The sequence below is a fragment of the Aplosporella prunicola genome (genome assembly GCF_010093885.1).
Source record: "Aplosporella prunicola CBS 121167 unplaced genomic scaffold K452scaffold_7, whole genome shotgun sequence".
NCBI classification, from domain to species: domain Eukaryota; kingdom Fungi; phylum Ascomycota; class Dothideomycetes; order Botryosphaeriales; family Aplosporellaceae; genus Aplosporella; species Aplosporella prunicola.
In genome coordinates this window covers 1,076,273-1,098,238 of record NW_022983535.1, presented here as the reverse complement: position 1 = coordinate 1,098,238, position 21,966 = coordinate 1,076,273, and the positions used below count along the sequence as shown (strand labels likewise).

The following is a 21,966-nucleotide window of genomic DNA, read 5'->3' as shown; positions in this document are numbered from 1 at the left end:
GGTAGTGGTTTTAAAGAGAATGGCAATGGCAGGGGAAGGGGAGAAAGAGACGCTGTTGCTATAGGCATAGAGGCAATGGACCGAGTGGATGTAGGTAGATAAGGTGGTATAGGGGAAGTGTTGACCATAGTTTGTTTTGAGAAGAGCGAGCGATTGAACAATTAATGGGCAAAATCCTACTGTCCCAGAAGCAAAATGTTTGTTAAAACAAGGTGGAAGCAATTGTTTCAGGCACCTTGTCCACTTTGTTGTCGCCGTTTTATTGGCAAAGTATGAAGTGAAAGCAAGTGGAATAAAAACTTTGGTTTCCCCCTTGGCGGATGGTTCTTTATACGCCACTGAAATAGGCTCACATCCGCTTTGACAATCAATGTAGTTGTTTGGTTGAGCACAGCGCGAACAAGGATAATAGTGATCTATAAAGATAAGCATTGTTCTACCGACTCAACACATCTGCACCATATCTTCCCAATGCTGGCGCCATAGTTTGTATACCTGCCATGCCTCTCACGAATGCTAAAGCCTGTTCCTGCGGCACCTGTTACACGCGCAGATGTTACACTGTTGACATTCGAAGATGTATTGAGGAAGCACATGAGTACATTCCTCGCACTGATGGCGCCCGGATATGTAGCGCCAGCGCTGATGTCCACACTCATGGTGTTCCTGTAGTTGCCGTACCATGTTCGCTACGGCGGCGGCGTGAGCAGGAGCCGCTTGTGGGGGGTTAGGGTTAGGATCAACATTCCCAACAGGTCTAGCAAGGTCTCCGTTTTCTGCAATCGCCGGTCCGCGATTCACTAACTGCTCTGCTCGAGCGAGCAAACGATGTTGGTCCCAATCTTGGCATTCGCAGGTCTTCTACTGCAGACCACAAAGATAACAGAACTACGCTCCGTATAGGCAACTGAAGTTAACGTTAGTGGTTTTTGTAAACAGTGAAGGTTAAAAAGGACTAACGTTATGTGATGGCATCCAAAATCCAGCTGAACGACCCTCCAGCAACTGTAGCATCTCTGCTAACTATTTGTCTCCGCCGTTTCTAGAAGCTGTTGTAAAGCTTCGTCGTTTAGGCAATCTCCAGCATGAGTACAGGCTTTGCAAACCGTACATATTATTGTTTTACATGCCGGATACGTACCTACTTCCCCTTGGATATCTTTAGGAGGGATAAAAGCCGAGTACCGCGGCACGGCGTAATATGTCCTGTTGTGTGTCTCGAGCTCCTCCCTTTTCCGCTTAAAGTCCCTGAGAGTATCGGCGGTTAGATACATGCGTATAGAGTAAGGCGGGATTGGCTGCCCGCAGTAGCGTAGCGGAAAGAGCGTCTCGTCCGTTATAGAGGCCTGGAAGAGCTGGTCTATGCAATCGCGGCAGCAGTGGTGGCCGTACGGGTTCCGGGTGATATCGAAAAACTTCTTGTCCTCTCGGTAGATCTCGTAGAACTGGTTAAGCGTCGTTTCCGCCCTCCCTTTGCCTTTCCGTCTGCCAGATGAAGAGTCGCCTACTAGTTCATCTTCGTCCTCAATATATATTTCTGTGCCAACATCCTCCGAGATGTAGAGCGCAGCTAGCGTCGCAAGGAGCTTTGTTTATGCAGCGTCTTCCTGCTGTTTAGATTCGGTAGGCACCGGTTCCTCCGCGTCTTCGTCACCGTTTAGTTTAAGAGCAAGCTCTCGGTCGTGTATAGCGATTTCTTCCTCTCGGCTAACCTCGCCTAGAAGGTGTCGGTCGGATTGGACGGCGTTGGCGATGCTCCTTCCCATGGTACGGTCGTTTAAATATTGGATACTCTCTCCGATCTCCTGTCTGTATAACTCAAGAGCGTAGTCCGCATCGCTGACTGTGCCTTCAACACCTTTGCCCTTGAGGCCGTGTGCGCGTTCGTTGACATCTTCGAGCTGAAACTGGAGTATCGTCGTTACGGTCTGGTCGTCTAGCGCCCCAAGGCGATCGAATATAAGGGCAGACATGGTTTGAAATAGCAGTTTGGCGATTGGTTTAGTAGGGATGATGCCACGCGATACTTTCCGAAGCCACGTTAGAAATGGAGGTGAAGAGCAGGCGAGAATTTATGTGAGTCTCTTACAACACGACTTGGGGGACGTATCAGAGTACCACGGTACCATAGCCAGCGAGCCACAACGTCGCAGATAACAGTTTTGCCTACAGCACTGAAAGAGAGCATAGTGTATTTCAAAACTACAGAGACTAACTCAGTACAGCACGTCATTCGGCAGGTACAGCGGCATAGAGTCCTCCCACAGACTGTCAGTCAGCATGCGCTTGTTGTCGCCATCGGCGTCCATGGCCATGATCTGGCCGTAGGGCTGGAAGGTCTGGTCGTAGATGGCGGCCTCGTCGCGGAAGCCGTACATGCCGGAGGAGTAGAGGATGCGGCCGTCGGGGGACCAGACGGCGTGGGCGTCGTTGGCGCCGCTGGAGGTCAGGACGCGCAGGTCGGAGCCGTCGGGGCGGATGGTGCAGACGTCGAAGTTGGTGGGGCTGGTCTTGCGGGTGAAGACGATGCGCGCGCCGTCGGGGGAGAAGAAGGGCAGGTTGTCCGTGGCATTGGTGAGGACGCGCACGCTCTTGTCGGCGAGGTCCATGATGCGCAGGCCGTAGCGGAGCCCCCACTCGCGGAAGACGAGCTGGCGGCCGTCGGCGGAGAAGCTGGGGAAGCCCGAGTGCACCGACCCGTCCGTCAGCTGCTCCGAGAAAGATCCGTCGGCCTTGGCTCGCATCACGCGCGCTTTTCCCGTCGCGCGCGCCTGGAACCAGGCCCCGAAGCCAAACGCGATCCATTCACCGTCCGGCGACCATGTGGGTTGAAACGCGCCCGCCAGGCCCTGGCTCACCAGCGACGAGTCGGCGTCGCTCGCGTTCTTGAACGTGTCAAACACCATCTGCTCGTCCAGCCCGTCCGGCCTCATCGTCACGATCGACGAGTTGCCCAGCTGCTTCTGCGTAATGGCCAGCCGGCCCTGCCGCGACAGGTCGGGGAAGACGTCGGTGAAGCGGTACTCCCACTCGGCGTCCCAGCTGTACAGCTTCTTCTCCATCGGGCGCGCCGCGAAGCTGACCTTCTCGTAGACGACCGTCCTGCCATCGGGCGACCACGCCGGCGAGCGCATCTGGCCCTTGACCGCGGCGCGGCCCGGCGCGTACGACGTGTAGTTGAGCCCGGCATTCTCGTTGTTCTCGTTGCCCTTGACCAGGAACCCAATCGCGTCCGCGGCCACGTACTGCGGGGACATCTTCAGCCCGGAGCCCGCCGTGTGCTCGACGCGGTCCTGACCCGTCTCGAAGTCGACCGATACAATCTGCGACGCGACGCTGTCCACCGACTCGGGCCGGTGCGCGCCCCACGTGTTCTCCGTCGTGACCTCGTAGTAGACGACGCGCTTGCCGTCGGGCGACCATTTAGGCGAGCCGAGGCAGTAGCCCGGCTTTGTGGCCAGCTTGCGGAGGCCGGTGCCGTCGGGCCTGATGACATAGACCGAGAGCTCCTGCGTGTGCTCCCAGCCGGTGCCGTTGCCGTGGCCGCGCCATTGCGTGTTGCGGTCCGAGGAGAAGGCGATCCACTTGCCGTCGGGGGACCAGCTTGGGCGGAAGTAGCCGTCCGGCTTGCTGGGATCTCCGGCTACCTCGTTCGTGTTGGTTAGGTTGCGCTGGTGCCCTGTCGCCAGGTCCATGACCCAGACGTTGGTCTTGTAGCCGTTTGCCGTGGAGACGAAGGCTGCCTTGCTCCCGTCCGGGGACAGCGCCACGGCATCCTCAACCGACGGCGACGCCGCCAGCTTCTCCAGTCCGGAACCGTCGGGCCGGCAGCGGTAGATGTCCGAGTTGCCGTCGCCGTTGCGCTCAGAGGTGAAGGAGATCCATTTGCCGTCCGGGGAGAAGGACGCGTGGTACTCGAACCGCGAGCTATTCGCCAGCAGCTTGCGCTCGTTGCTGCCGTCTGCGTTCGCGACGTACAGCTCCGAGGCCGAGGGGCCAATCCGGTTCATGAGGAACACGCCGTTCTTGCCCGGAGCAGGCAGCCCGCGGGCCGAGTGGGCATTCAGCATGGTGCCAAAGTCCCTCTCCAGCCCGAGGTGCTGCGCGCTCTGGGGCACGGCGAGGGCCGGGCCTACGGCGAGGCCGAGCAGGGAAACGAGAGACAAACGCATGGCGTGCAGGTGTGGCGTTCCTTGTGCTACCACATTGCAGCAATGACAGGGCCATTTATAGAAGATCTAATCAGATTTCAAAGCTCTACCTGAAACTCCGCTTCGTCCGCAAGCTCTTCCACCGGGCTTGGCAAAGATGTAAAAGCAGCATTAAGAAGAATGTCGTTGGTGGAAATAGTTGGCAGCCTGAGTTTTCTGTTCATCACTTCTCCTCTTGGAATTCACATGTGTCCAAGTGGACTCGAGACCTCATAAAGCACGGATATCAAGCGGCGGAAGACTTTTCTGCCAAGTCCGCTTGACTTGTTCAAGTGCATTCACCGAAGGACGGGATACGGCAGGCAGATTGAAGCTTCCGTGGAACTCGGTTCCCAGCCAATACCCGAGACATTCGCTATCTACCTACCCGTGGGATGTGGTCTACGCCGAAGGCCGACAATCCGTGCGCCTCTCCGAGCCGAATGGATTAGTTAACTCCGACTACCCATGGCACACATTGCCGAGCCGAATTTCCCAGAGCCTATGTACCAGCCTAAGCCCACATCACCTTGAACTTGTCGTTGAACTCGTCGGCCAGCTTCTTGAACGCGTACAGCACGTCGAGCAAACTGCTGCCTTCCCACGCTGGAGACTTGAAATCTCCCTCTGAGCTATAACCCTCGGAGCTGCCAGAAGCCTTCGGAGGCAAGTCCGCACCGTCCTCCTCCCCATCGTCGTCCCAGTTGTCCACAACCTTCTTCCGCACTACCTTGGTATGCACAGGCAGGGCCTTCTTCTGTTCCGTTGGCGCAGCATCCATCTCGTATAGACAGTCCTCAACCTCTTCTTCGTGAGCATCACCCCCGCCCATGGCGTTGAGAGCATCATCATCAGCGTCCAAGTCCGCCTTGATGAAATTCGTGAGGCTGGTGATGATCGTCGCCAGAACCTGGGAAAAGTCGTTCAGCACAAACCAGACATCGCCTCTGCGGAGCTTGTTTCCCTCAACCAGGGCTGTGACATCCCCGTGCTTGAAGAAATCAAGAAGGTATGCGTTGAGCGGGAGTTCGGCCTCGAGATTGATGTATGGAATGGCAGATTCCTCTAAGAAAACGCCCGCGCGGACGGTCTGACAGAGCTCTGAGATGCTCTTGAAGTTGTCACCGTGGCCAGACAGGGCAACGAACTGCGAACGGATGGCAGACGTCGGAGCGTCACCGCCATCGCCTCCAAACTTGGTGCGGGAAAGAGGAAGCAGGCAGTCTTCTTCCTTGACATGCTGGTCGACGAAGGTTCGGACGTAGGTGCTGAAGATGTCGAGAGTTTCATCATTGTGCTCCCGCAAAATCTTCTTCGCCTTCTTAGGAAGAGATGGAAGGAAGACCATCGAAGGGGAGCGCTTGACCACGTTCTCCACAAATTCCCGATCCACTTGGTTGCAGTACCGTCGGTTGAAAATGTTACAAAGCACCACCATCAACGTCTCCAAGATCCTGTCTTTGCTGCCCGGATTCCGGCGGATACCAGCGCACAGTTGATGGAAATAGCCTTCCTTCAGCAGCGCGTGGAAGGCAAAGTTGGATGGCTCTGCATAGTACAGATGGGATATGCAACCCGCAAAGTTCAACGGCTTTCCTGACTGGTCGAGCAGAAACTGTCTCCGCAGGTATTCGAGCGAGAAGCGAAGATGATGGAGGACCGTCATGCGATTTTCCTCTCCGCCGAGGTAGAGGCGGGGTTGTGAAAGCAGCGCATCCACAGACCGTACTGCGAATGAGGAGTACTTGGACTCGGAGAGAAGAGTACACAACCGAAGGACCAGCGTGGTGGTGATGGGGAAATGACCAGTCAGCTCCGGCAGACGAGAGCTGAGAAGGCGACAGACTTTCGACACTCCGATGCCATGGAAAACGACATTGCCGAGCACGTCGAAGCCTCTACGGCCGGCACGACCGGCTGCCTGGCGGAAGTTGAGAGCCGTGAGAAAGATGGAATCGCCGCAGAAAACCACCGTCTTGCAAGGCATGTTGATACCCAGAGCCAGGGTGCCGGTGGCAATGACAGCCTGCAAATAACCCTTCCTGAAGAGCAATTCAACCACATGGCGGTACTTCCGGTTCATACCAGAGTGATGTACGCCGATTCCCCGATAAAGCGCCTCGATCAACCACTTTGGAACGTGGCGGCGTTCAAGCTCCTCGGCGTATTCGTCCAGTTCCGACTCTTGCAGCTTGGTTCTGTCGGTAAAATGGAATCCGTCAACTGGAGCATTGGGGTTGAAGCTCTCCCAAGCATTGGGCTCCACCGAAGCCATCTCCCTTTCAAGCTCGGCCTTCCCCTTGACCTTCTCAAGCAGCTTCGCGGCCTTCTTGTGAGCGTTCTTCTGGTTCTTCTTCCACGTATCCCACTCTGCCATCTTCTTGGCCCATTGCGGAGACTTGTCCTTCCACTCGGCTTCGGCCTCCTTCAACGTCTTGACGACCGTCTTGCATAGGTCCTCGCAGTTCTTGCGGTCATAGTTGAAAAGAATGGCCGGAAGAGCAGCCTGCTCGTGCAGGTGGCAAAGGAGAGAAACGACTGTAGAGCGGAGCCCATCAGCGCTTAATCCGGTATCCTCTTCACCTTCCAGTTCATACAAGCTTCCGCCGAGGTCTTCCACAAGCTCGTCGAAAGGAGAGTCTTGATCAGTCATCCACTGGCCCAAAAACTGCTTTATCGACTTGAGCCAGTTGATGATGTCCGCCTGAGTGATCACGGCGGGTAAGGCCTTCTCGGGATTCAGAGAGTTCGGAACCTTGTGTGTCTCTGTCTCACGAGTTTTCATGGCCTTCCAAAGCGTATAACAGTCCCGAGCCTCGAGCGTGAAGTCTTCAGGCATTCCCCGTGACCTGTTAAGCAAACTCGCAACAGGATGAACGAATTGGAAGTTCTTCCCCTTGTCTAAGCCAACGCTTGCAACCGTGGGAGGCTTCGGTAGACCGGTAAAGGAATAGCCTTTGGTAGGGACGTAGATGAACTTGCGTAGATCAGAGTACCGGTGCGGATGATGGACCATGACAAGCTCCATGCCGATCGATTTCTGCGCAGAGGCCAACCACTCGTAGAACTCTTGGGGATTGCCGACCGTGGCTGACAGGGCAATGATCGGGCAAGGTGCCAGGAGAAGAAGCTGTTCCCATACGATGCCATCGTCGGCCTGGCTAATGCAATGGACTTCGTCAAAGATGATGCGCTTGATTCGGGATGACCAGGAGTTCGCGTTCGATGGAGAAAGAAGCATGATTTGGAGAATGTGCGGGACGGTGACGAGAACTTGGCAACCGGTGGAGTTGTTGATGCGGTAGTCACGGGTGTGGATTCCCCAGACAGACTTTCCGGCATGCTTGTACGACTTGGAGAAGCGAGCCTGAATCTCGGCGGCGATCTGGTTGACGAGGGCCTTGGTCGGAGCGATGTACACAAGGACGCCTTCGTCGGAGCTCTGAAGAACCTTCTTCATGGAGTAGAACGAAATAAAGGTCTTACCGGCGCTGGTGGGAGCCACAACAAAAAGGCTCTTCTCAGCGTCAATAGCATCCAAGACCTTCCGCTGCCATCCGTCGGGCATGAACGGCACGCGATCATCGGGTGCTGAGTCCATCTTGCGATCGAAGAATGGACCGCAGTGAAAAAGCTGGAACACCTTGGAGGGCAGACGGATCTGCAGCTCGCTGGACTTAGTCGGGGTCAAAGCAAAATCAAATGGCAGCTTTCGGTCCACAACATTAGCGTTGCCGATAGTGAACGGAAGGCCGAGCTGATCGACGGTCTGTTGGAGCTTCGACACAATGGTATTCGTCAGACCCGGCATGTTCCTAAGGCGTCCTACAAAGTCCCAAATCTCAGCGGCGAGCCCGTAGTCGGGAGACTTTGCGTTGGCAGTGATCGACGACATCCAAAGCTTGAGGAGACAGCTCAGGGCGAAGACTTCAACTTCGGTGCCGACAACTTCGCGCTTGGAGCTGGGGAGAGAGTGGAGGTACTGCATTGCCTTCGCATGGCACACGGCCGGTTCCCGCAACTTGTCGATATCCTTGCAGACCAGGTTCCAGGATTGCAGCACCTTCGAAGCGCTGGCAGCATTCTTCTCTTCATTCTTCGCCGCGATGTTCTGTAGCATAAGCTGCTTCTTCGTCGGCTTGTTCTCCTTACTGGACTTAGTACCACGGCTAGGTTGTTGCTGGCCATTCTTCAAATGCGTTGCCGCGGGTTTGGTCTCTTGGACAACAACCTTTTCAGGCTCGAGAGCCTTGCCAACGGCGTTGGTCAGGCTGGCAGCATAAGCCATCATCTCAGCCATGAAGCGTTGGTCGCGACGGCGCGCATAAAAAGCGGTGCGCTCCTTCATGGACAATGCGACCTTGCGGCTTAAAGGACGCCTGGAGTTGTGCCAGTGCGTTAACTCGCGAAAAGTTCTGGAGTTTTCACCCATGAGATGCACAATCTCAGTGTCGATGTTCAGTTTTATTGGCTGTAGGTGCTTGGCGAATACCTGGTCAGTAAAGGGAAGAAGCTTGCGATACGAATGCAGTGCCTTCTGGCTTCTCTGCTCAGGATTGAGACGCGACTTGTTGTCGTGCGGATTGATTTGATTGTCAGTCAATGGGGAAATCAAGGTCATCATCGACTTCATGACCACCTGGGACTCCTCGTTCAGCTGCAGGTCAGGATGATGTCCGGTCAAAACAGAGTTGAAGAGCCGACCGTCGACGAGATCAGCAATGTCTGTCTGAGCTTGAGCTTCTTCAACAAACTGCCGCCAGTACGGAGAATGCATCACGCCGCGAGCGACTTCGACAAACTTTTCGAGAAACAATTGCGAATTCTCGGTACTTGAAGACTCAACAGCGGAGCGGGCCCCCAGACGAAGTTGACTCTGGAGTATCGAGTGTGTAAGGAACGCTGAAATCTCATTGCTCGAAAACTTGTCCCAGGAAAGGATTCTACCGATCGTAGCCGCCACGAGGTAGAGACGCTCCGAGAGTCTCTGGGATGAAAGCTTGTAGTGCTTGGTAAAGAGGTCGAATCGCTCGCGGTCAAATACCTCAAAGGGAGGGTCCTCGTAGTTGGCAAGAGACTTTGGCGCATTCCGGATGGCGTTGCTCAGTTGGGCTGTGCCCTCGATGATCGCAGTGATGACCTGAAGAGCTGTTAGTTTGGAACTTTGGAAGACGAGCGAGGCGTCGGGTGAGATTATTCTCTGAGCTTACCTTTGTGTCCCTCCACTCCACGCCATTGACCAAGGCCACATTGTAGCCGCGGGCGATGAAAGAGCAGATGGCAACACGGAGGGTAGTCTTGTCGCGAACATGTTCGGGGCAGCCGCATTCGGAGACCGCGCCATCGTTCATCATAACGAACATGTAGTCATTGTCGGCTAGAGCGACGTGGAACGAAGAGCTGTCGATTGAAGGGAAAATCAAGACCTTGATCAGAAAATTGGTAGATTGGGAGTCGGTCAGGCTGGCTAGCAAATGGCGCAAGATGACGGCGCGAGCGAGGAGGTACTTGGCCTTTTCGGCGTCGGTCGCATGAGACGGAATGCAGAGACGCTCATGGTCATCGAAGAAAGCGATGTGAAAGTTGCAGTTGCGCTTGCTGAGGCCGTAGAGGAAACTCTCGACAAGCCAGACGGCGTGGAGCATCTGGAAGCCATCTGCGAAGGTCAGCGGATGGTCTGGCGACACGACGGGGTGACGTTAGGTACCTGCAAAGTCAAGCTTGTCGTCGGAGAAGCAATGGAGCAGGAGCGAATCGCCTTCGATCAGGAAAGGTTCACTGCCTGCGTAGTCGCCGACGAGATCGACGCGTCGCGAGAAGAGCCTGCCGTAGACATCGCCCCAGTCGGGCGACTCGGGAACCTTGGAGACCATGATTGCGGTCGAGCTGACGGACAAACAGTTTGGCTATGGTTGGAGTTGGTAGGTAGGTCGGACAGTCGCAGAAGGTGGCTGCCAAGACTGACGCAGCTGGTCGCTTTTTCCTTTCACACTTCACACTGCGAAGCTCCCGGGAAAAGATGCGAGACAAGAAAACAAGAAATAGCTAACAAGAGGTGAGGTCGGGCGCGTCGATCAAAACATCGACGCCGAGAGTGCTGCATGTTTGACCTGGTACCAAGCAGACAAACAGGCGGACTACACGCGCATTTGCAGCGCAGATCCTTCATCTACCCATGGAATACCATGGCTGTTTATCACTGCTTCCAGGACTGGCTCCACTAACGTGCAGTATCGCGGCAACTGGGCAAATGAGCGTGGAGGCCGCTGGCAAGGCAACAGAAAGCCGCCCAAACCCCGTGAGACGCGTTTCGCCAAGCGCGACCGGGAGGCTGTCAAACAGATCTATCGCACAAGACCCAGCCTTTGTTGTGATTGTTGTGATTGTTCGCAGGAAACCCCAATTACCTATGGTTCTATCCACGACCATGACATTGCGGAGTTGCGAATGGCGGCGTCGCGACACGTGCGAGGCCCTTCAATTCGGTACCGTACCCTGTCGCTCCAACTGATTGGACTCTCCTCTATCAAATACTGCCGCAAACTTGTTTGCAGGACAATACATCCCCTTGCAACGTTGCTTTTTCACCCAGCTTAAGCGATCAAGCTATCGTTCGAATTAGACAATGATGATGGCGCTATGATATCACCCAAATCCCCTTCCGTTCAACCTCTATTTAACACATGCTTAACCACCCTGTCGTGCGAATCCAGACAGATTCGCTTGAACTCTGCGATTTTCGGCATTTGCTTGTGTTAGGAATCGACAAAATGCAGTCCGCATTGCACTCAGTCCTCGGGCCCAAAGAACCGGAAGTCCAAGACCTTTCCGGCCGAGTTGCTGTGGTTACTGGCGGTGCAATGGGCATCGGGTGCGTTGACCTCAGCTCCGAATGCCTAGATAGCAGTTGTGCTTATCTTCCACAGCTTCGAAATATCCCAAATCCTCGCTTTGCATGGAGCCCACGTTATTATGGTTAATCGCAAAGAAGAGCAAGGACAAGAAGCGATTAAGAAGATCAAAGAAGAAGTCGGAGAGAAAGCCAAAATTGAATGGACCTCGTGCGACATGGGGAACCTGGCGCAAGTGAGGGATGTCTGCACCGGTATTCACAAGCGTATGGAACGGCTGGACTTGGTAAGCTTCTGTCACTTCGTTCATTAATTCTTTACTAATGCGTCGCAGCTCATCTTGTCTGCCGGTATCAATGTCAACCAATACGGCGAGACTTCAGATGGAATAGACCGCCACTTCCAAGTCAACTGGCTTGGTCAGTTTTACGTTGTTAACCTCCTTTGGCCTCTCCTCCGCCGGACCTCCAAGCTACCCAACACACCGGCCCCACGAGTTGTTTTTGAAGCATCCAAACAGCACATGATGGCGCCGAATGTCGTCCAATTTGGTTCCTTGGACGAGATCAACAACCCAGAAATCGGTAACCTGGAAGTCTACGGTCGCACAAAGTTGGCCATCATTCTCGGCGTCAAGTACGGCTTGGTTGAACGGGTTATAAAGCCTAACAACGACAACATCTATGCCCTCTCAGTCCATCCTGGTGCTGTACGTTGGACAAATCCGCTTAATATTTATGAAAGTATTGTTCTGACAGTTTCTTAGGTCAATACGGCCATGCAGCAGCAATGGAAAGACGCGTATCCAGGGTTGCTGGGAAAATTGCTCACAAGCGCAATGCTTTTCGCTGGCAGAGACATCGAACAAGGTTCCTATAGTGCATTGTAAGTTGTACCTGTTATAGCAAGACGTTTTGGTTTTAACCTAATTGTGATGCATTTTAGGTACGCTGCAACAAGTCCCGAGGTTATAGAAAAAGGATGGAACGGCTATTACCTTGATGATCCGGTGAGTAGAGCAGGGTAACAGGTTAATGTCCTCTGTAACCTAACACTTATGTCTCTACAGGCTCAGCCGGGAGCAGTATCATCGCAAGCTCAGGACCCAGCTCTCGGCGCCGCGCTCTGGGACCTTAGCCACCGAATCATCACCGACAAACTTGGGAAAGACGCCATTACTCCATGGGATTCTGAGAGCAAAGCTTCGAAAGCTGAGTAAGGCAATATGCGATGTTGAAAGTACAAGGATTATAATGTCTCCTGCGTGGCAGTTTCATAATCCCTGAAGCAAGCCTTAGAATGGTTTAGGGGGCTGTGAAAAATGATGTAAGTGGGTCCAACACATCACGCAAGTACATTCAAGCGGGGTTGTTTTTCCTTTCCCTAGACACACTTCAGGTTGTATCCTCGCTTCTGACGGCTTGATGATTTACCTTGAGAATCGAGCCATCTCTCTCACCTCGTTCGTTAGTCTGCGTCTTTCGGCCGTGCAACAACTGCTCTTGTGGTTTCTTGCGCAGTGCGGTAGTACATTATAATTCAAAGACTTAAGGCCTGACTACCCTTGCAAGCTCAGAGTCAAGATTCAGCATCCACGGAGCTCATCCTGCGCCTTTTCACCAGACGCCAAAGCTCACCAGATACTACAAAGTTCACAGAAGGGATTATCAAGAATGTACAGCATAGAAGAAGTCAAAAGCAGACTTGACCAAGTGCGACCCGAAATTGAGAAACTCATGAAGATAGGCGGCACTCCCGGTGCTGCCATTGGAGTTCTTCACCACGGCCAACTGGCATACCTGGATAACATTGGTTTTCGCGACGTCTCGTCCAAACTGCCTGTTACGAATGAAACAATATTTCCATGCGCCTCACTCACTAAAGCAATTCTGTCTGCAGCCATGGCCATATGCGTGGAAGAGGGCGGGCTCAGCTGGGACACTCCTGTCCAAAGAATCTTACCTGAATTTCATACAAGGGATGAGTTGCTGCATTACCACATGACAGTTTCGGACTGTTTGTGCCATCGTGCGGGTATGCAAGCGTCTCCGTATTGGCTGGGAAGTATGAACAATGTTCTTATTTCCAATGAGAATAGCATGAACTTTATAAACGACCTGCAACGCATCAGGCCTTTCCCGGACCAATACCTCTACAATAATCTGGGATACGAAATAGCGGCGCACATTATAGCACGTGTTACTGGAGATCCATGGGAAAGAGTACTCCACACAAAGATCTTTAAGGCGTTGGACATGGGAAGGACTGGAACACGATTTGGCTTTATACAAGACGACAACGTTGCAAAAGCGTATGCTACCTTGGATGATGCCAGCCCTGTTGAGATCGTTCCGATGCTTTCCGGAGACAACACGGTCGGGGGACCCGGATCAGCAATGCGCAGTTGCATGAAAGATCTTTTGAGACGTTATTCTTCTCTTCTCGACGCTGGAAATCACCAAACGGCAACCGGTCGGACATCTACACCGGGGAACCCATTCAAACAGGTTCCTTATTTGTGGTCTTCCAAAATTTCCATGGATCCGACGTCACTTTTGGAAAGATCCTACGCTCTAGGCTAGGCACGAGTGCAAACACCGGGGCCCATGGGCGCGATTGGTCTAAATCCTGACTTACTGTCTCCAAAGCCAGTCCCAGATATTGCGAAAAACCACCCATCACAACTTGTTTTATATCATCAAGGGTCTATGCCAGGGAACCTTGCCGCTGTCAACCTCGTTCCAAAGACATCCGGCGCTATAGTAGTCCTGACAAACTCTCTTGCTCTCAACGACACAGCAGATTGGATTGGTCAGATGCTGCTCGAAGCTTATTTGGGTGTTGAAGACATAACAGATTACGTCTCCCTCTCAAAGGAGACTGTGAAATCTGTAGTTTCTTGGTACGCTCGGATACTTCAGCAACTCAAAGAGCAACAGATCCCTGGAACAAGTCCAAGGCCTCTTGCGGAATACGTGGGTACCTATTACAACTATGCGCGAACCATGATGATACAAATTATCGCAAAGGCTCAAGAGAAGTCTCTCTTTATAAAATTCCAAGGACTAGACTCGGAGGAATTCATCTTAAACCATTATCATTACGATAACTTCACGTGGCTGGAACCAAGAAACAATCTCGCACGGCGTGGACGCTTCACGAATACGAACGCAGACTATTTCAAAATCTCTTTTGGAACGGATGGTGGTCATCGCATCAATCATCTTACGTGGCAACACGACAAAGAACTCCCCAAGCCGGAAAGTTTTTACAAGGAGAATTGACGATGCCTTTTTCGCTGAGCATCTTTCATTTTGAGGCACCTTTGGGGCCTGGGCGCAGAACAACTTCGTGTTCAATAATTGTGCGAAGATTAATTGGCCAAATATTACCATGTATCTGCCAGAAAGTCCCGCTCTCCGCACTTCAAAAGTGAAAAGATTTCGTTCGGTCTTTTCTGGTGTATCCCCTGAACATGTGGTTTATGAGTTGTCAAACGTCTACAAAAGGGCTGGCCCTCACTGCGGTGTTTTGCCACGGCTTACGCAGTGCAGTGCGGGGTTAGAACTTAGAAGGTGCCTGTTCGACATTAGTCAGGCTCTACCTTGAAACTATCTCAAAATATCTTTTCTGTTAACTTGATAAGGTAAAAGTCGATGCATAGAAACAACTTTAAAGCCCATCTGTTGATCGGACTTAGGAGCTTACGGAGTTAATTGTTTCCGATCACGACCAGGGACCTTTACCCAGAACTGGTATCGCTGATATGTACGTCGACAGACCTGGAGGACAACCTTGTGCCGATCGGCCTGAGTAAGCTTCAATCAGCGATATGAGATGTGAAACAAACTATGGTCGCAAGACTACCAATATTGTTATAAAGTGTTGCGAGTGAACATTTCAATTTTGGCGTTCATACCAACTTGTTAACCACTTCACATAGTCCGTTACTTTCAACACTCGCCAACATGCCGACAGCCTGGGAAACGGACTACACTGAGACATTCCACCACCACAGCTACCCCGCTATCTCGCCGACTCGCCCCGAGCTCTCTGCCGCCGGCAAGACTGTCTTCATCAGCGGTGGAGGGCGCGGTCTCGGCACAGGCATTGTCGATGCCTTTGCCCAAGCCGGGGCCAAAATCCTGATCATCCTGGGTCGAAACGCAGCAACTCTGCAAGCCGTCGCGGAGCGCACCGAAGCGGCTCATCCTGCAATCAAGGTCCATACCATCGCCGGCGATGTATCGCGTGAAGCAGATCTCGCACGTGCGTTTGCGGAAGTGAAGAAGATAGCCCCGAGTGGCATTGACGTCTTCGTCGCCAACGCAGGGGTCCTCCCGACGATAACACCCATCCGCCCCGCGGTGGATGCCAACAGCGAAGACACAAAGTCGGACGATGCTTATATCACCGAATGGTGGCGCGGTTGGGAGGTAAACGTCAAGGGCGTTTTCCTGCAAGCACGCCACTTCCTGGCTACGGCCGCGCCCAATGCCGTCTTCCTCAACATATCTGCCGGAGCTGGCCATATCAATCCTGTTTTCCCCGGTTTCTCGGCCTACGCATCGTCGAAGCTTGGAGCCGCGCGTGTCGTTGAGACGCTGCAGGCCGAGAACCCAGGTTTTAGGTTCAACAATATACAGCCTGGTGTCGTGGAAACCGAAATGTTGGAGGCGTCGGACATTCTGACCTACGGCCTGCCGGTAGACGACTGCAAGTGTCTTCCTTTGCCCCATCTCTCTAACGCTTATTTATGGCTTGCCTTGTACGTCTTCTAACGGTTCTCTAGTAAACCTTCCAGGTCACTTCCTTGTCTGGCTAGCCAGCCCCGAGGCCGAGTTTTTGAAAGGCAAGTATGTATGGGCCAACTGGGATGTCGATGAGTTGAAGGCGAGGAAGGATGAAATATCGGCTCCAAACAGGCTGGTTAGCGGTCTTGTAGGCTGGGCCTGATTGCTCTAATTTGTCTACCCAATGAAGCCGAGGCATGGGTATTATCCTCTTGATAGCAGTTCTAGCTCAAACCTAACATTTCATCATCACACACCATACAATTACCTAGCATTTTAAAGTATGTATACTTTACGGATAAGCATTATCATCACTAATAATAAACCGTCTACTTAAAAGTTTGGCAGGTTTGTAATCTATAACGGCGGACTACACGCCTATTAGGTACAGAAATTACTAAAGATAATTAGATGCCGATTAATAGATGCGGTCTAGTGATTTTCAACAAGTCTAATCTTAAGACATGATAGTGTTCATGATAAAGAAAGCGAAGAACTTACATAAAATATTACACAGGCATGGCGAGTACATCTTTTCTTTTTCTTTCTCTGCATATCTAACGATTCAAGGCACGAAGATTCATTCATCCATTTTCGAATTCTTCCCTTAATATAAGGGATGCAAGATCTTGTTCTTCGCCTTCGGCTTCTCTGGAGAAAGATGAACATGCCAATTTCAGTTCTTCGTCCCCGCACGTACCGCGCATCCAAGAGTATGTCGGCAGCCGGTCTATTTTGTACTACGATATCCAATTGTCAGGCCAGAATATCAAGGCGGGTTACAATCTTGTGAAACCTCGCACGAGATCTCTATCGGGTCGACAGACGCCTTCGGAATCGATCGCTGTTACACTTCAACAGGGGTCATCATGTCGACATACGCTTTCGGAACCGATGGCTGTTACTCACAGAATCATCTATAAATTGGGCTTCCGCCTTTTCATTGTTCTGATTTATTAAATATCGTCTTGCACATTCCATCTGTTTCTACCGCTCTGATCGCATATCGTTGCCCAAGTCCTTTCATTTCATCTATCGAAAATGCCGTCCGGGCTTCCAACCGCGCCCGATACGCAGATCGGTTTTCAGCCACCTCCTTCCAAGGCACCTTCCTTCCGCAAGCCCGTGGAGGGACCTGGTGTTCCTTTCAATGACGAAACCCCTGTCATTTTCAACCCCATTATCATCGTGCTCATCGGTTACCTCGAGAAGGCCAAGCCTGGAGCCGTTGATGAGGCTGTGGCCGCGGCTTACAAGAAGTTTCCAAACTTCATGAACGAGCTGCACATCAAGGACACTCCCTCTTTCCTGGAGTTTGCCAACGATCTGCTCAAATGGATTCCTCATGAGAACTTTGCGGGCAAGGACATTTATGGTGTCCTCTGCATGTTCTATATTATCCTGGACCAACCCTCTCTTCAAGAGTTCCAAACACCCGTCCACCCCAGCCAAATTGGTCAACCACTGTCCTGGCTTTCCTCGTGGATTGTCGTCTTTGCCCAACTCATCGGCCTTTTCATGGACACACCGGCATCTCTCACTCCCGAGTCCTTGCAGTCCTTCAAGGATTCACCTCTCTACGACTTCGATGAGGCGGAGGAGCCTAAGGGAGGCTTCCGCACTTTCAATGAGATGTTTTCTCGTCGCTTGAAGCCCGGTCGTCGCCCAATCGACTCTCCCAAAGACCATTCTGTCATTGTCTATCCCGCAGACTGCACCTACGATAACTCGCTGGCCAATCACACCATCGTGAACGTTGAGTCAGGAGGACTAGTATACATCAAGAGCCTTCCCTGGACAATCCACGCTCTGCTCCAGGGTAGTGAGTATGCGGATCAATTCGACGGTGGCATTTGGATGCACGCGTTTCTCAACACGTACAACTATCACCGCCAACATGCGCCTGTCTCGGGTACGGTAATTGAGGCAAAGAACATCCAGGGTGCTGCCCACCTCGGGGTAGACACTAATAAGTGCCAATCTATCCGTGAGATGTGCGCGGATGATGCCCCCGACTGTCCTGGTTACCAGTTCCTGCAGACAAGGGGCTTGGTAGTCATTGACAATCCTGTCCTGGGCAAGGTGGCCGTTCTACCTATCGGTATGGCAATGATTTCAGGTGTAAAACTTTTTGTCAAAGCAGGTGATAAGGTAGAGAAGGGACAGGAAATTTCAACTTTCCTTTTCGGAGGATCAGACATCATCTGCGTATTCCAGGGGAGGGCCGGCCTGACTGTGGAAGACTTCGTACCTTCGCAAAACAACACATACGCGAAGATGGGTACTGTCCTCGCAAGGACCCGACTGCCGACCAGCTATCATCATACTCAGTGCGTGGTTGGCTAGCAGGAACTACACTACCAATCTTTCTTTCCCAACTCATATTTTAGTGTAGCTCATTCAAGTCTTGTTTAAAATTTAACCCCACTCTTATCTCTTATAGTAAATATAGTTGTATCCAGAATAGTTATGTTTAAAAGCTATGGTCGCCCCACGAATTCTAGCATTGTATTAGAGTAATTGTTTCATATGATAAAGACCTGAGGCAAACACTCACGTGTGGCTTGTGTAACGCCAGCTAGGCAGCAGCGGCAACGTATGTACCCCGCACCTAAACGTTCTCGCATCTTACCCTATCCTCTTCCTCATCCCTTTCGCCTCTACACCAAAAATGACCTCTCTCTGGGATCAAGCATTCAAACGACTAAGCGTCAAAGACCAGACTCTCATCCAATTCAACCAATCAAATCCACGAGAGATATTGCTTAACATCTTATCTACCGTCGAAGTTCAACGCGACCGGTGCTTACGGAGCCGATCCAAGGTCACCAGCATCAACGGTAGAGAGATTGTCATTCGCGATGTCTGCACAAAGATTTCCCACTACGTTAAGACATTTGTCGAAGTCGGCGACGTCGCAGTCCAATACGATCCAGTGCATGCTTCGCTTCCCTGGGCAGCGCTTCGCTTCGTGTTACAGTTGTCCTTAAACAGCGTGGAGACCTTCGAGGCAATTGTTGAAGGGATCGAGAAAGTATCAAGCGTCATAGCACGCTGTGCCATCATCGAATCCCTCTTCCTACCATCAGGCTCCAACGCCCAGAAAGCGCTTGAGGAAGACCTGCTGAAACTCTATGTTCGAGTGCTTGAGTTTCTTTGTGAAGCCAGGAAATACTACAAGAGGAGCTGGATCAAAAGATTTCTTGCTGATACGACGCGCCGCAAAGGTTTGCAAGGATCTCTGCAGGCTGTGTGTCAGGTAGATGATGTTGTTCGGATGCGACAAGAGCTGGTCGACTCCGAAAGAATACAACAGACCGGGAAAACCACAGAGGCCACAAAAAGTATAGCCACTACACTGCAATCCGCTGTCAGCAACGTTGAAAGCGTGCAAAGCACATTACGAAACAAGCTTTTACAGCTTGAAATGCCCATTGTTAGAGGAATGGACCAACTCTCTGATCTTCACACGGCAATGGAAGATTCTGAGAAGGCAAGGCTTCTGCGCTGGTTATCTACTATCCAGGTCAAACAACATCACAACGCATCGCTCGCTTCGGTACTAAATGGTAGTGGCCAATGGCTCATCGCCGATGCTCGATTCACAACTTGGAGAGATTCGAGCAGTTCGGAGGTCTTTTGGTTGCGCGGAATCCCTGGTTGTGGCAAGTCCAAACTTGCGACCACCGTTATCCAGTCACTGCAGCAGCGCGTTAGCACTGTTCCTGATTCAGCCCCCGTAGCATATTTTTATTGCTCTGGGGATGAATCAGAGCTACACAGAGCGAATGCCAACGAGATCTTACGTGCTCTACTTAAACAACTCGCCCTGCCAAAAGAAGACGGCCCTGTTCGCCCTGTTATTGTTGAAAAGGCGAAAAAAGCTGGCACTGAACCAGTAGCATTGTCCACAAATGATTGTGTGGAACTCATGGTAGATCTCGCAAGCACAGGCCCAGCGATGATGGTGATCGATGCGGTAGATGAATGCGATCCATATCAACGCCATATTCTATTGTCAGCATTAGACAAAATAATGTCTGACTCCAGGGATGTCGTCAAGGTTTTTATATCAAGTCGAAACGAGGAAGACATCCGCAGCCAACTTCGTGGCGCAGGAGGCATTTATATGTCACCGAAAGATGGTGAGGAAGATCTCAAAAAGTTTGTCGCGGTCCAAGTGGAACAATTCGTACGAACATGGTCTTCTATTCATGGCGGATCTGCCAAAAATCTAAAGCTTCTAGAGCAGCAGATCATCGAAACTCTGACAAAGGAGGCCCAGGGAATGTAAGGTACACCTCATTAAAGTCTTACAAAGTTGTCTAACCAGTTTTAGGTTCCTTTGGGTCAGTCTCCAACTTGAAAGCCTACGCGACTTCAGAAAAATCAAGACGACGAACGACATAAGGGAAGCTTTACAGACCCTGCCTCCCACCCTCACCAAGTCCTATCATATCATATACTCCCGCATTGAGTCTATGATGAGCACAAGTATCTCAATCGCCAAAGCGACATTTCGGTGGTTGTTATGCGCCCGCCGAGTCCTTCAGGTGGATGAACTTGTTGCTGCTGTGACAAATGACTTAGAGGGATCTACAACGGTTTCCCCCACCGATATGCTGAATTGCTGTTGCAATCTTGTCATTTTGGATACCGAATCGAATGTTTTTCGATTGACGCATTCGTCAGTTCGGGAATACCTTTTATCACTCCCGGAATATGCCATTGGAAGCACCAATGCTCTTGTTGCCCAGAATTGTTTGGGGATGTTTCTCTCAAACCAAGTCCCCCAGAGCGATTTATCCGACTACGCGTGTCAGTACTGGGCAGACCACTACGGGAGTGCCGATGCCACACGCCGCAACGGTTCATTGGGAGATTCTCTTCTCGCCTTCTTCACTAAGGAAGAGCATTTTGAAGATTGGCTGATGCAGCTCAGCCAGAAAGGCCTTCCAGTGAATCCAGGGCAAAGGGTAGATCTCTCGAGGAAGCTTAATGCCGCCTCAAGCTCTCTCCCGTCTCCACTCTTCGTTATATGTTGCTTTGGGTTGATCGAAGCTCTAGAAAATACTGCATTTGCAGCAACTCTGGAACTTGAGCAACTAAACCAGCACAACACTTCAGGCCTATATTTGGCCGCGCGATGGGGGCATACGAGCGTGGTATGGTGGCTACTCGATCACGGTGCCAACATTAACTCGCCAGGGCAACAGTTTGGCAGTGCAACGCAGGCAGCTGCATTTGGAGGCTATAAGGAGATATTATCTATGCTTCTTGAAAAAAACCCCGATTTATCCGTACAAGCAGAAACGTCAAGCCCAGTACAAGCCGCGTTGATTGGCGACCATGAGGAGGTGGCTGAACAACTGATCGATGGTCAATTTGTTTTCGACACACAGCAGCAGTTCGATGATGCTTTTCAAACTGCTAGCTTTGGTGGACACGTCAATGTCGTTCAGGCACTGTTGGAGGGAAAAGCTGGCAACTTCAGGCCAAAAGAGATCCATGAACCCCTTCAGGTGGCGCTGCATAAAGCAAAAGAAAGGAAATCCCGGGAGCTTTTGGATGCATGTGCAGACATCAACTCAAAAGGTGGCTATTTTGGGAACGCCCTACAGGCTGCAGTCTCCGGAGGAAAGCTCTCTCTTGTAAAAGCTGTTGTGGAAAAGGGCGGAAAACTCGATGAGAGGGGTCGATTTGGCTATCCACTCCGTGCAGCGGCGGCGACAGGCAAATCCGACATAACGCAGTACTTGTTGGATCAGGGAGCTGACCCTAATGCACAAGATGACGAGTTAGGAGACCCTCTCCAGGCTGCGGCATCGAAGGGGTATCTGAACACCATGCAGGTCCTTCTCGAACGTCAAGATGACGTTAATGGTCGAGGTGGGTTCTTCGGGAATGCGTTACAGGCTGCTTCTTTTACCGGACACATCCAATCAGTAAAGTTGCTTCTTGAAAACAACGCACGACTTGATGCACCAGGGAAGTTTCGCGACGCCCTTCAGGCTGCTATACAAGCAGGGAAAGACGACATAGTCAATCTGCTACTTGAACGCGGCGCACATCTCAACCCTGGCCGTTTTCCTCGGTCGTATTATTGTAATGGTTCAACTAGAGCCTTACGGA

The 21,966-nt window shown here is 51.8% G+C and overlaps 7 protein-coding genes across 7 annotated transcripts; 4 read left to right on the top strand and 3 right to left on the bottom strand.

Moving 5' to 3' along the window:
* Positions 1 to 1,019: 1,019 nt before the first annotated feature.
* K452DRAFT_306925 (uncharacterized protein) lies at positions 1,020 to 1,973 on the bottom strand (the record flags this gene model as incomplete). The annotated part of the gene is made up of 3 exons (XM_033543029.1): positions 1,020 to 1,096; positions 1,142 to 1,586; positions 1,632 to 1,973. 3 exons carry the CDS (start codon positions 1,971 to 1,973, stop codon positions 1,020 to 1,022), a joined length of 864 nt encoding a protein of 287 aa, XP_033400058.1.
* On the bottom strand, positions 1,964 to 4,438 carry K452DRAFT_157124 (uncharacterized protein). Its single transcript, XM_033535608.1, has 2 exons — positions 2,090 to 4,438; positions 1,964 to 2,026 (listed from the first exon to the last, which is right to left on the bottom strand). Exon 1 carries the CDS (start codon positions 4,170 to 4,172, stop codon positions 2,217 to 2,219), a length of 1,956 nt encoding a protein of 651 aa, XP_033400057.1. The 5' UTR covers positions 4,173 to 4,438; the 3' UTR covers positions 1,964 to 2,026; positions 2,090 to 2,216.
* A 266-nt stretch (positions 4,439 to 4,704) lies between these two features.
* Positions 4,705 to 10,063, bottom strand: K452DRAFT_223784 (uncharacterized protein; the record flags this gene model as incomplete). The annotated part of the gene is made up of 3 exons (XM_033536647.1): positions 4,705 to 9,330; positions 9,401 to 9,846; positions 9,898 to 10,063. The coding sequence occupies 3 exons, from the start codon at positions 10,061 to 10,063 to the stop codon at positions 4,705 to 4,707; spliced, it is 5,238 nt and encodes a 1,745-aa protein (XP_033400056.1).
* Positions 10,064 to 10,960: 897 nt separating this feature from the next.
* On the top strand, positions 10,961 to 12,260 carry K452DRAFT_223861 (uncharacterized protein; the record flags this gene model as incomplete). Its single annotated transcript, XM_033536652.1, has 6 exons — positions 10,961 to 11,061; positions 11,117 to 11,327; positions 11,376 to 11,750; positions 11,808 to 11,926; positions 11,987 to 12,050; positions 12,111 to 12,260. 6 exons carry the CDS (start codon positions 10,961 to 10,963, stop codon positions 12,258 to 12,260), a joined length of 1,020 nt encoding a protein of 339 aa, XP_033400055.1.
* Positions 12,261 to 12,714: 454 nt separating this feature from the next.
* On the top strand, positions 12,715 to 14,325 carry K452DRAFT_306921 (uncharacterized protein; the record flags this gene model as incomplete). Its single annotated transcript, XM_033543028.1, has 2 exons — positions 12,715 to 13,548; positions 13,624 to 14,325. The coding sequence occupies 2 exons, from the start codon at positions 12,715 to 12,717 to the stop codon at positions 14,323 to 14,325; spliced, it is 1,536 nt and encodes a 511-aa protein (XP_033400054.1).
* Positions 14,326 to 14,934: 609 nt separating this feature from the next.
* Positions 14,935 to 16,048, top strand: K452DRAFT_285577 (uncharacterized protein). The gene is made up of 2 exons (XM_033540136.1): positions 14,935 to 15,757; positions 15,834 to 16,048. The coding sequence occupies exons 1-2, from the start codon at positions 15,010 to 15,012 to the stop codon at positions 15,995 to 15,997; spliced, it is 912 nt and encodes a 303-aa protein (XP_033400053.1). The 5' UTR covers positions 14,935 to 15,009; the 3' UTR covers positions 15,998 to 16,048.
* An 827-nt stretch (positions 16,049 to 16,875) lies between these two features.
* Positions 16,876 to 18,180, top strand: K452DRAFT_357193 (uncharacterized protein; the record flags this gene model as incomplete). The annotated part of the gene is made up of 1 exon (XM_033546097.1): positions 16,876 to 18,180. One exon carries the CDS (start codon positions 16,876 to 16,878, stop codon positions 18,178 to 18,180), a length of 1,305 nt encoding a protein of 434 aa, XP_033400052.1.
* Between the last annotated feature and the right edge of the window lie 3,786 nt (positions 18,181 to 21,966).

Coding starts and splice junctions, on each gene's coding strand:
- K452DRAFT_157124 (XM_033535608.1), bottom strand. CDS start 4,172: ATGCGTTTGTCTCTCGTTTCCCTGCTCGGCCTCGCCGTAGGCCCGGCC.
- K452DRAFT_285577 (XM_033540136.1), top strand. CDS start 15,010: ATGCCGACAGCCTGGGAAACGGACTACACTGAGACATTCCACCACCAC. Junction 15,758..15,833: donor CGGCCTGCCGGTAGACGACT/GCAAGTGTCTTC, acceptor ACGGTTCTCTAG/TAAACCTTCCAGGTCACTTC.